The sequence below is a fragment of the Palaemon carinicauda genome, chromosome 37 (genome assembly GCF_036898095.1).
Source record: "Palaemon carinicauda isolate YSFRI2023 chromosome 37, ASM3689809v2, whole genome shotgun sequence".
NCBI classification, from domain to species: domain Eukaryota; kingdom Metazoa; phylum Arthropoda; class Malacostraca; order Decapoda; family Palaemonidae; genus Palaemon; species Palaemon carinicauda.
In genome coordinates this window covers 26,188,397-26,201,761 of record NC_090761.1, presented here as the reverse complement: position 1 = coordinate 26,201,761, position 13,365 = coordinate 26,188,397, and the positions used below count along the sequence as shown (strand labels likewise).

The 13,365-nt window shown below is 45.7% G+C and overlaps 1 protein-coding gene across 3 annotated transcripts in view; it reads left to right on the top strand.

Moving 5' to 3' along the window:
• LOC137629520 (repetitive organellar protein-like) overlaps positions 1–13,365 on the top strand; it is a 167,923-nt gene that overhangs the window by 66,848 nt on the left and 87,710 nt on the right. For all 3 annotated transcript variants that reach the window (XM_068360903.1, XM_068360902.1, XM_068360904.1), the window contains exon 8: positions 3,820–3,946. In XM_068360903.1, the coding sequence (XP_068217004.1) occupies positions 3,820–3,946 (127 nt within the window). The remainder of the gene's footprint in view (positions 1–3,819; positions 3,947–13,365) is intronic.

Genomic DNA, 13,365 nt, shown 5'->3' with positions numbered 1-13,365 from the left:
GAGACAGAAGTTCAAGCTGGAAGCTGATGAACTCAGTCTTATTTTTTGAGAGGACTTATGGGTTTACCCTATTAAGATAACTCGAAGGTGTCGTAAGCCAAAAAGGCAGGTAACACCGCCTGGGGGATCACACTCCACCCCAGTGCCCACAGGGTATTAAGATCTCTGAGAGAGATCTTGTTTAATGACTCTTTTAGGCTATCAGCTATTGAATATGTAGAGAGGGCTCCTTCCACTGCAGCCTCGCAACCAAAGTCCCTCCCTGATCAAGCCTCTATTAATTTTCTGGAGACCAAGGGGCAGAAGGAAGAACTCATCAGTATCTCCTCCTTTGCTAATCATCATTATCATCAATTTCTCCTCCTTCGCCTATCGGCGCAAAGGGGTTTGGTTAGATTTCGTCAGTCGTCTCTATCATGAGCTTTTAAATCAATACTTCATTCACCATCTACTTCACACTTCATAGTCCTCAGCCATCTAGGCCTGGGTCTTTCAACTCTTCTAGTGCCTTGTGGAGCCCAGTTAAACGTTTGGTGAATTAATCTCTCTTGGGGAGGGCAAAGAACATGCCCAAACCATCTCCATCTACCCCTCACCATGATCTCATCCACATAGAGTAATATCTCTTATAGTTTCATTTCTAATCCTAACCTGGCATTTAACTCCCAATATTCTTCTGAGGCCATTGTTCTCGAATCTACAAAATCTGTTGGATATTGTTTCATTGTCCTACCATGACTCGTGTCCATACATTAACACCGATCTCACTAAACTGATATATAGCCTGATTTTTATATTTAATTTCAGGCAATTTGATTTCCAAATGTTACTTAATGTAGCCATTGTTTGATTTTCTTATTTTAAATCATTCAATAATATTCAGTTCTAAAGACCCTGTATTGGAGATCATAGTTTCTAAATAATTAAATGATTCTACATCATTAATCCTTTCCCCTTCCAATGATATTTCAGATTCCATTGCATACAACATTCTCATCATCTCTGTCTTCTATTTATCTTGAGGCCAACCTCGTGTTATATTTCATGCATTCTGGTAATTAAGTATTGCAAATCCTAGGTGTACATTTTGTTATACAGCGCTGAATGGCCTTTGATGCCCCAGTGTTTGGCTTGATGCCTAAACCCTATATTCAATTCAATTCAATTCCTAGGTGTACAGTAGAGTCAAATTTACGCTGAGTACAGTAGTGCAGTACTCATAGCAACTGATACAGACCCCTGAGAAACTTTATATTGTTACTCGATATTTCGATAATAGGAATACTGTACTAACATAAATCAGTAACCTATTGAAAGGAAATTACTTGATTTTCCCGGTTGCTCTCCGCCAGAAATATGACATCACCAGACATTTGATGTGAACTCGACAAACATTAAGACTTTTCTTAATGTATTTTGTATTTCAAAAGGGATACTGTAGAGTATCAATAAAAGAAAATATTAATTTATTAGTATATTATTTCCAAGGAAGTATTTGTCATATACAGTAAGTGTACAATTTTTGACAGACTCATGCCATCAATGCAGACGCGAAAGTGGCCATAAAGTCGAAAAGTCCTAAGTCGCAAAGGTCGTAAGTCAGCGACTACCTGTAGTTGGATTTGAGTGATCTGAATCCTTGGATAGCAAATGAAGTAATGACTTTGTGGGGTTTGCCAGTACTAGACCCTTTTGCAATAGGTTCTACAGACTGGCGTATGGAGGTGCCAAACTACCTTCACTGCCCACTACCTGCAAAACTTATATTCTAGGGCCTGTGGTAACTGTTCAGTAAGCAGTATATTTTTGCTACCTTAGCTCCCTCACAGGGTTATTACCATTTGTTCGGGGACTCCGGTTACGGTTTTAGTCTGGGGTGAGTGGAAAGAATGACTGCCATTTTCTTTTCTTCATCTTCCCCTTCTCTTAGGATACAGCATCCATGTTCCTTGTCAGCTGGAACTCGCTAGCTGTAGGTAAGCCCCATGTAGCTTTTAGCTAATATATCTGTTGCTTTTCTTGTTACATCTTCATTTTCCTTACGAGGATGACATGGGTTTGGGTAAATTATAGTGCCTATTGCTTAAACGGTTTCACAGTGGTGATTTTACACTCACTTTCCACCTTTGCACTGTTCGTAAACCCTCTGGCAGTGTCAAGCCATTGGTTTATGAGGTGCTAGGATGATCATCTCTTGCATTATCATGCTTGGATAGAGCGATCCCAGGTATAAAGTTCCAGCCATTTAGATAGAGGACTTCCACCCTCCTAACTGTGAGAGTTCTATGTAAAGAATGAGGGTTTGTGTTCATATTGAAGTAAATGACAAATCTGGAAATGATTTCTTTTATCCCTAGTATATGTACAAATCCAAGTACGAACAACGACTTTACAAATATAAACCATACAGAAGTTAAGATCACTAGTTTACCCTCCCAAAAATTACAACACAATGTCATATATCACACCTAAGGGATATTTTACTAAAATTACCTCCTCTCCTTAATTTTAACCCTGCCTACCTTCTCCAGCTCACCAGCTAAGGCTTTGTGATTCTAGTGTTTTTTTTTTTTTTTTTTTTTGGGGGGGGGGCGTCTGCTGAGTTTTTACCCAGCAAGGACCTCAAGGATTTTATCTGCCTTGCAATTCCTGATGTAGCAGTTAGGGCTTTTGATGATTGGGTCTTAGTGGACCAGGCCCCTTTACAATATTAGATCATTGATCAGAGGACGACTTAGATCCTTAAGAGATCCTGAAGAGGATGCAGCTCTACTTCAGTGTTCCTCAGAGGCTTCAGTCTTTCCTGGGAGGTATCCCTTGGCTTTTTCCCTGACGTCAAGGCTGCCCTCGAAGTGGGTTCCACATCCAGGCTTCTGCTAGGCAGGTTACCGGTCCGCCCAAATTTGGTATATGTGTGTCGCCTGTGATTGCCTCGGTTATCACCAAGATAGTCAAGGCTTTGATCCGCTCTTTCTGTGGTTAGCCTTTTCAGGGAGTTTGTGCCCTCCATCAGCTTCCTTTCTGCCCCGACCGGTTGATCTGTCTGCGGCGGGGTCTTTGGGTTATCGGGCTCTTGGGAAGGTGTGAGATGGGGCTCTTCCTATTGTTTCAAGTATTACAGGTTTGATGGCAGCCGTTCTTTCCATGGATGTAGAGGAGGGGGATCTATTGGGAAACCCCTGGGGATCGTGTGGTTTATGCATTTTGGCTGGAGAGTCAAAAATTTTTAGACATAGAGTATGGACTTGCCATTCAATGATATCGAATTTGAGAACCTTTTGGCTCACACTGAATCTTGATAGAGGTTCAAGGATCTGTCTCTTAAAGCATGTCCCCATCTAACCCAAAAATGTCTTGTCCTGATGCCATATTAATCTGCCTTTAATTCTCTAGCAGAGGCAGTTTCAGAGTCTGGAGGTTTCCTTTTAGACCATATTTTGCTCTTCAAAAAAAGGTTTTCCTTTGTCAAGATCCCCCTTTTTTTATTGAAATTTATTATATACTTTATTTATTTATTTCTTCCATAGACACTAAGATTAACAATAAATGAATCTTGTGTCTGTATAATACTGTTGATTCCAATTTCTCATTCACCGCTGATGGCTCTACCAATCACAGTGGGTGACCATTTTCTTTAGCTGATCCATCCCACTCACTGTAACACTTTATATAAGAACCAAATAAAAAAAAAACTACAACTTTTTCACTAAGGCTCTAGAAAAATAATTGAAGCTGTGTCAATATGTGATGTTTGAAATATTACCATTGTTCAATGGCTATTATACTGATAATGATTATTTTTTCCTCTTTCTTTTACAGATTCCTCCTTAAGTGATATCCTAGATTTACTCATTCATAACAGACTTAGCAGTCAGCTTTGGCAACAGGGAATCAACGAGCTTTGTGGCCCTAAGGTCTTTGAAAATGATCTTAATGCAGTGGCAAGGTTAGTTCTCATGACTTTTATGCACTTATTTATCATTATAAACATATCATCATTGTAAATGATATCATTATTTTTTAATAAGCTTATTTCTTCACTTGAGTTAGGATTCAGATTTGGGATACAGTATTATACTTTTGAGAGTTGCATCTAATATGGTCATTTGATGTGGCTACTGGTTAACTTGCCATGAATAATTTGCATTCAAGCAAATCCTTTCTTTGGATAAAGATATGAGTAGAAAATATAAGCCAAGGATGCTAATTTATAAAAAAGAAAAAAAAAATTGAGAAAATGGGATGAGTACTTGTGGTCATAGAAATATGCTTTGGGATAAGATTGCCACAAAGTACGGTAAAGTTCATTGAAAGAAATCATCAATATATTTTAGCACATTTTCTTTTGATAAGCACTTCAGTTTTCTTATATGAATAAGTTAAAGACTTAGGGTACATAAGCAAGTTGTATTAGAAAGTATTTTTGCATTATTTATTTGTAGAGAATCTGTATGAAAAAAAAAAAGACTGATAATCACTGTTCATTGCTCAAGAGAATTGTATGAGCTTCTCTTTGCAAAATCCAGTGATATGTAATTTGGAGAGAGTCCTCACCAAAGCTCTCTCTTCTGTGGTAATGGAAATAATTTGTCATGGCTGTTTTGAACTCATTTTATGTGAGTGCTTGTGTAGTGTATTATTACCTAATGTTCTGTAACACAGGCAAAAATGTAAGGCTTACTTACATATCTTGCTTGATAGTAATCCATCTCGAGGTATGGTGTTATGACTGTAAAAACCTTTGTCTGTAGATATACACAGTTTTGTTCCACTGTGATATGGAAAATATATGAGTTAAATCCTTTTATTTAACTAATTGTAGGATTTTATTTTGTGGCTTTTTATTTGATTGTAGGCATTAAAATGCTTCAGATGAATCTATATATTTCTCATAAACCCAGTTAGCCATGCAATTGTTTTTTATTTGTTGAATTGGTTGTAACGAATCATGTCCCACATGTACAATATTGCATGAGCTTGTAAAGAATGGTAACTTGAAGATCAGTCAGAAGTTTTGAAATGGTGAAATTTGTGTAAGAAACCTTTCTCAAACTGTTATATAAGCTCTATCTAACAGAGACAGTCCTTCACTCTGTCAGGCTGACTAAAATTTCTGCTACTGAGTTGATGCTGGGTAACCAAACACCCAACAAGGTTCCTGCTTGAAAAGGGAAATATGGTTTTACCCATTATTATAATGACAACTCTGCATTCTCAAATGTCTTTATTTGAATTCTGTTTGTGTACAACAATATTTACATATCTGTTTTTGTATTGATATAATAAGCAGAGAGAGTTGCTGAATGGCAACTTATACAAATCCAGTGTCGTGGTTCAGTGTTAGTATAAGATGATTTGCAACAAGGTGTTATATGGTCCATTGGTGTTGTGATCTATTCACAATAATTACAACTTAATTATTTATTTGTTCCAGCACTGAGTACTTACCTCGAACTACTTTCTTAGGAGTATCTAGGATCTCCTCCCAACCGACCAGAGTTTTGTGTAGTTTACCCTATTCCCGTTTTCTATGAGGGGTAACCTCAGGTGGTGTGATACGCACCCTGAGGCGACCCCAGGTCAGAAAGCATGCTTGCTTAGGTCTCGATCCCCAGTAAGTTCTCTGGTCGCGTCGCGATAACATCACGACGCTCTCCTTATCCAGTGCGACCCTTTGTGTCCCCGACCCCATTTGTCTCTCATGCGGTTCCCATGTGGTACCTTTGTGCTCCCCCTTATCCTTTCCCTTTGTGTTCCTGTGTCTCGCGGTGCTTTACTAGTGCGTAATGGAGCATCCCTGCCGTTGTTCTGGGCCTATGGCCGGTAAATCATGTAAATCGTGTGGTGCTTTCCTGTCGAAACCTGAAGTTGACCCGCACTCCTTGTGTTCTTCGTGTAGGGGCAGTGTGTGTTCCCCTACAGCCACGTGTCCGGAGTGCGAGTCCTGGAACGAGGTGCAGTGGGTGCGTTACGGCACCAAAATGAAGAAGGCGTCTAAGAGATCGCCTAAGAAGCCGAGCGTCTCTTCTCCTCTTGCTTCACCGGGCGTATCGTCAGACAGAGCCTCGCTGCTGCCTTCCCCTACCCAGAGTAGGAGACGAGGTAAGTCAGTTGCGGGGAAGAGGCCTGTGGCCCTTCCCCAGGAGTCTGATTTACGGGATAGTGGTGTTGTGTCGTCATTCCAGGCATGTGAGGGGCTTGAGGGAGGGACGGGAGTGTGTTCAGGGGATGGAACCCTGGTGCAAGCAGGGCCTGTCTCCTCCGATGATCCTATGTGAGGAAAAACTGTGCCTACCTCTTCTCCCGCAGCCGAAGACGCCCTTCAAGTCTCCGTTGAGGATGGAGGAAGGTTTTGAAACCTGGTCCCCCATCGAGGAACTCCCACGCTCCCCTCCAGCGCCTTCAGCAACGTTTCCATCCGTCTTCCTACAGCCCTCTTCTTCCATCGAGCGACGTGTGGACCCATCAACAACGCGGCACGAGTCGGGCCCGCCGGTGAGAACATGCAAGTCGTCGGGCTCCTCGGTTGAAGCCTACTCTTGCTCCTCGGAAGACGGAGCCCCGAGGGACCATAGGAGACATTGTGAGAGGTCCTGCAGGAGATGTTCTCATTCTTGCTCCCGCTCCAGATCCCTCCACGGGGGTAGGCGCTCTAGATCCCCCAGGAGGAAGTTTAGGAGAAGTGACTCCCCGGGGGAAGAATGGGTCGTCATCCCTCGTAGCAAGCTTCTCGAGATGTCAGCAGTTCTGGGCCCCCCGAACTGGCTCCCAAGGGCTCGCTCACCAGTGAGGTACGTATCCAGCAGCAGATACGATCGACGGAGGGAGTTGTCTCTTCAAGTCCCAGCGGACAGGCATAAGTCCGCGAAGGTTCCGACTCCATCCGCCCAGCGGAGAGAGTCGCCCCTTCGGTCTGGCAGCCGCGTCCCGACCTCCAAGTCAACGACGAGTCGGCAGGAACGAGACAAGCAACTCCCTTCGACGAGCAAGCCCGCATCTACCTGGACCTCCGTAAGCAGGAATAAGTCCAGGACGGAGGCCTCCGTCCTGACGGCAATGCTCGTGTTACGCCCTGAGCCGCCGAAGTTGGACCATTCCAAGATGTTTCCTCCCGCCCGCACGGCGACCTCCGTTGGAGGCAGCGGAGCGTCCTACGGAGGAAATGGACGACAACGGAGAAGGTTCAGCAGCAGAAGTTTCGGCCTACAGGAGGGTAATAGGACTCATTAGGAGGCATCACAGACTGGACGAACCTGAGCCCTCCTCCGACGAAGTCTGGCTCTCGGGCCTCAGCATGCTGGTTGATGCCCCGGTGCAGCAGAGACCCTCACTAGCCCTGCCTTTGGCTAGGGATGGTAGGCTGGGTAGGGCTCACGTGGACAAGATCGTGGCCAACCATGCAGAAGCCCCAAAGACCCAGAGCTCCTCCAAGCTTCTTCAAGGCCTAAAATCCCAGAGCCGGTTTTACCTTCCTGAAGGGCATCGCGCAGGTCCCTGTACTGTGGAGCTGCAATTGCCATCCTGGGACAAGGAGCAGCTGAAGAGAGGGCTACTACCACCCCAACCTGTTTCTCCCCTTCAGAAGCTGCCATGATGGAGGAGATAGTCAAGGACCTGGTGAACGTTTCCTCGTGGCTGGATTGGTGGGCCTCCACGCTGGTAGGCTTCCAGTCCTACGACCTCACTATCCCGGAGAACCAGGCCTTACTGAAGGAGTTGCTTAGCTCGGGAGGTAAAGCCCTTAAGTTTCTCTCATACCATTCCATCGCGCAGGCCGCCAATTGGGTTCTGCGGAAAAGGGACACGGTGCTCAACAAGCTCGTAAGGAGGCTCCCCGATAGAGAAGTGATGTCCCTGATGAGCCTACCCCTGTGGGATGACTCAATTTTCCCCCTGAAGGCAGTGGAAGAGACAGTAGAGAGGGTCAGGAAGCTGAAGGATACGGGAGACTCCAGACCCCCTCCAGCGAGAAGACCTGCCCATAGAAGGGCACCCTCCGATGCCTCCCATCCTCCTCACACCTCACCTAGTCAACCCAGGAGAGATGCCCCTACTATGGCCTGGTCTCAGTCTTCGCAGCCCTCCCGTAGAGGAACGTCTTCAACACAGTCATCCTTCAGGCCTCCCTATGCGGCAGCCAGAAGCAGTCGTTCAGACCGCGCCTCTAGAAGGAGATAGGGAGAGAGGCCCCGTACTCCTGCCGAAGCCTCAGGTGGGGGATGCCTCAAACATTCTTGGCAAGCATGGAGAGACCACGGAGCAGATCCGTGGACCGTAGCAGTCCTGAAAGAAGGGTACAGGTTGCCTTTCCTGGCGGACCCCCCACCTCTAATGACAGATCAACAGGCAGAGTGGTTGGTACCCAAGGACCCCTTGAGAAGGACGGACCTACAAGAAGAGGTCTCTGCGATGCTGGCGAAAGGGGCGATAGAACCAATCAAGAACCCAGGCCCTGGGTTCTACAGCAGACTCTTCCTGGTGTAGAAAGCGACAGGGGGCTGGAGACCAGTCATAGACCTCTCAGCCCTCAACAAGTTCGTGTGCAAGACCGTCTTCAAGATGGACACCCCGAAGTCGGTCCTAGCGGCCTTGAGGGAGGGGGACTTCACGATGTCCATAGACCTCAAGGACGCATACTTCCAAATCCCTGTTCACCCCTCCAGCAGGAAGTACCCAAGGGTGAAATGGGGTACCCTACCCAAGCGTTGCAGTTCAAGACCCTCTGCTTCGGTCTGTCCACAGCCCCTCAGGTCTTCACGAGGGTCTTCACAACAGTCTCAGCCTGGGCACACAAACAGGGCATCCGCCTGATTCGGTACCTGGACGACTGGTTGTTGCTTTCAGCCTCAGGGGAAGTACTGAGGGAGCAAAGCGCGAAGCTCCTGCGGTTCTGCAACGTCCTGGGTATCATCATCAACCTAGGAGAAGTCCCAACTGATACCCTCCACCAGGATGACCTACCTCGGAATGGTCCTGGACTCCTAGTTGGCGAGAGCTTTCCCTTCTGTGGAGAGACTAGACAACTTGGAACAGATCCTCCGGCTCTTCCTGTCGGACCAGCCCAGGAGAGCCAAGGACTGGCAAAGACTGATAGGCCACCTCGTGTCGCTGGAGAAGCTAGTCCCCCAGGGGAGACTCAAACTCAGGGGAGTTCAATGGAACCTGAAGGAGACCGGGAACCAGAGAGACTCCCCCCTCAAGGTGGTCCCGGTGTTCCGGGAGACGAAGGAAGTCCTAGAGTGGTGGATCGCCCGATCGAACACCCTCAAGGGAATGCCCTTCGCAGCCAACCCTCTGGAGATGCTTCTGTTCACAGACGCATCCAAGGAGTTGTGGGGTGCCCATCTCCTTGGCAGGACAGCAAGAGGAAGTTGGACGGACGTAGAGAAAAACCAGCACATAAACGTACTAGAGATGATGGCAGTGCGAAGAGCGTGCCTAGAGTTTGTTCAGAGGCTCCGGGAAACTCCGTGGCACTGATGTGCGACAACGCCACGGTGGTGGCCTACATAAAGAAACAAGGAGGACTAAAATCAAAGGAGTTGTGCGTCCTCACGTTGGGACTGCTAGAATGGGCCGAAGGGGAACAGATCAAGATCTCAGCAAGGTTCATTCCAGGGAAGAGAAACGTCCTGGCCGACGGCCTCAGCAGAATGGGTCAAGTGGTAGGATCCGAGTGGTCCTTGCACCCGGAATTGGCCAAGACCCTCATTCAGAAATGGGGATCGCCAGTGTTGGACCTCTTCGCAACAAGACTAAACGCACAGTTCCCCGTGTTTAGTTCTCCTGTGCCAGATCCAGAAGTTGCGTTTGAGGACACCTTCCAGCACCCTTGGGACAACCTCGACGGTTACGCCTTCCCTCCCTTCGGGATGCTCAGACAGGTCCTCAACAGGGTGAGGTGGGCGGACAACCTGTGGATGACTTTGGTAGCGCCCTGGTGGCTGGAGAGAGAGTGGTTTGCGGATCTAAAGGAACTGGCGCGCCTTCCACCTTGGCCCCTTCCGGACAGGCCAGACCTTCTCCGGCAGCCCCATTTTCAAAGGTTCCACGAGAACCCTCGGTCCCTCCGCCTTCACGCGTGGAGGTTATCGAGCGTCTCCTGAGGAAGGAAGGATATTCTTTGAGAACGGCAGCAAGGATGACAGGGTATCTGAGACGTTCATCAGTGGCAGTATACCAGGCAAAGTGGGCCACATTCACTAAGTGGTGCGTCTCGAGGAACATCAAACCATTGAGGGCCTCCGTTCCAGAGGTAGCGGACTTCCTAGTCCATCTCAGGGACGAGGTAAACATGTCCATCCCAGCCATCAAAGGAGTCTGGGCTGCTCTGGGTCAAGTCTTCCTCCTGAAGGGCATCGACCTGGGTGCCTCCAGACATATCTCGATGCTCATCAGGAGTTTCGAACAATTGTGCCCCCCTCAAGCCAGTAGGGTGTCCCTGTGGGACGTGGCCAGAGTCCTGAAGATGCTGTCAGAACCTCCCTTTGAACCCCTAAAGGACATCTTGGACAAGGAACTCACCCTCAAGACAGTTTTTCTGTTAGCTCTGGCATCAGCAAAACGGGTAGGGGATTTGCACGGACTGTCGTACGAGGTGTCACACTCGAAGGGTTGGCGTGATTCTACCTTCAGGTTCGTCCCATCCTTCGTGGCAAAGACTCAGAATCCAGCCGTTTGGGATCCCAAGTTTGAAGGGTTCTCAGTGCCGGCAATCCCTCGATTGGATAACTCGAGGGACTTGCTGCTGTGCCCTGTCAGGGCAGTACGAAAATACTTAGAGAGGACAGCCAGACTTCGACCCGAGATCAAGAGTCTGTTTGTCTCCTCGGGACTAGTGAAGAAGCCAGTCTCCAAGAATACTATCTCCTTCTGGCTACGGCAGGTGATCGTCAGGGCCTACAGTAGTGCAGGGGTCTCTCTTCCAGGAAAGCCCAGACCCCACGACATTAGGGGTCTAAGTACTTCATTGGCATTTGAGAAGAATATGGCAGTGGGCCAGATCCTGAGGGCAGGTACTTGGTCTAACCAGTCGACCTTCACAGCTCACTACTTGAAGGACTACTCGAGGAAGTCCCTGGACGGGTTCTCGACAGGTCCCGTCATTTCCGCGCTCCAAACGGTTTAAAGGTGTAGCCCCAGTGATAACCATGGGTAGTAAGTCCAAGAGACATAAGTTCCTTCCTTAACCCCGTTGTTCTTCCTTCCCCTGCTCCCTTACCGAAATGACTCCAGTAGTCCCCTGAAACTGCCATGGGATACACTATCTTTGGAAGGACATGTCTCCTAGGATTTCTTGCAGAGGTGAGTTACTTAGACACTAAGATGGGTTTTTGCGTAGTTTTCCCTATTCTCTCATGTTTTCCTTGGGGTCAGCAGAACCTAGTCTCCTATCTAGGTTCCTCTTATATACTTCTCACGGTCTCTAGGTCCTGAAGGACACTGCCACCTCCTAAGGTATAAGTCTCCTAAGAAAGTAGTTCGAGGTAAGTACTCAGTGTTGGAACAAATCACAAATTTTAAGTAATTTGTATTTTTCCTAACAGCACTTACCTCGAACTACTTTCGGCTAATGGCCCACCCATCCTTCCCCGAGTGCCTTGCTGGACCTCATAGAAACCTAAGCTATCAAGAACTTACTGGGGATCGAGACCTGAGCAAGCATGCTCTCTGACCCGGGGTTGCCTCAGGGCGCGTATCACTCCACCTGAGGTTACCCCTCTTAGAAAACGGGAGTAGGGTAAACTACACAAAACTCTGGTCGGTTGGGAGGAGATCCCAGATACTCCTAAGAAAGTAGTTTAAGGTAAGTACTGTTAGGAAAAATACAAATTGCTTAAAATTTATGATATTAGGTAAAAGAAAAACACCACTTTGAGAAATCTTGTCTAGAAGAGTCTTGTAGATTTGGTGGACATTGCACCTAGAAATAATTTAAAGTGTTTTAGTGATTTGTAAAAATTATAAACAGAAGACTAAAGAATTCAGGAAACATTTATTTTGTTTACTTTGCTTAGGTTAAAATTACACCTTCAAGGAATTTCAAGGTATTATCCTATAAATGCCACAAGTTTGTTATATTTAGATTCCATATTTAATCTGCATTCTTGTTATGTAACCAATTTTGGAGGTGAGAGTTGTCACACTCGCTTGCATCAGTCATGTCTCTACTTTCCTGCATTGTACAATACTCTGGAGACGTTGATGAATGCAAAGAAAGTGAAACAGATTTTTAAGAGATGAGCCATCTAATTTCTGTTTGGCTAGAATGGTTTGCGGAAAATTATATTGCAAATGAAAATACAATTTCATAAGAGAAAGGGTTTCCAGTGACCGGAAACACAGGCTGAGATTGGGAGATGTACCGCACCTGTTTCATACATGCCTGTACACTGTAACAGTTTTCCTAGCACTGCTAATAGACCAACCTGTGTTTTCATGCTACCACAAGCTTTATCATGTTTGAATTTTTGTTACGTTCTTCCTTGGAAGTCGCTGTATATACACTCAATGATTGTGCGAGTGAGCCGATAGGTGATGACTAAGAGGCAAGGTGAATGCAACTAAACTTTATTTAATAGTTATCGAGTTTATATAAAGCAACTTCCGAGGAAGAATGTGACAAAAATTCAAACATGATAAAGCTTGTGCTATCATGAAAACGCAGGATGGTCTATTAACATTGCAAGGAAGAGCGAGTGATGAGACGAAAAATCAAAACCATTATAGTGTACGAGCGTGTATGAAAAGTGTGGTACAGAGAGTTGTAGAAAGTCAGAAAATGATAAATGAGTATTAAGCAGGATGAAGAACTATTAGTTGGTCTATCAGGTGTGGGTGTTTGCCTACTATCTCCCTCCAAAGATCTGTTTTTCCTGATTTTCATCTCGTCTCTTCACCCAAGGAAACATCTGGTCTTGAATCTGATATTCCTAAAGTCACACTTTCTCTTCAAAATCTTCCACTTATGTTTTTCTTCATTTACTAATACAGGTCACACGTACCAATGATTTTGATGTACCAGTAGTCCAACGATATCTATTTTGTTCAAAACTGGATCTATCTGCCTATTTTTTATTGTTATTAGAGAAGCAAATGTTCTAATTCTTCGTCCATCTTTCACAACATAGCTTTCTGTTTCACTATCTTTCCCATTGCTCTTGTAATGGAGCATGGATATTCTCTATGGATATTAAATTACGTACTATTGCTGTTGCTTTTTTTGTATTATAGGTTTTTGCCATTATGTTATTTATTCACAGATACAATGTTTCCATTTTCTCTCTCTGTTCATCTTGATTCTTTTGCTTGCTACATGGCAGGTGTTGTTTTAGGTATAGAAATTGAGTTATTTCACGTGTTGTC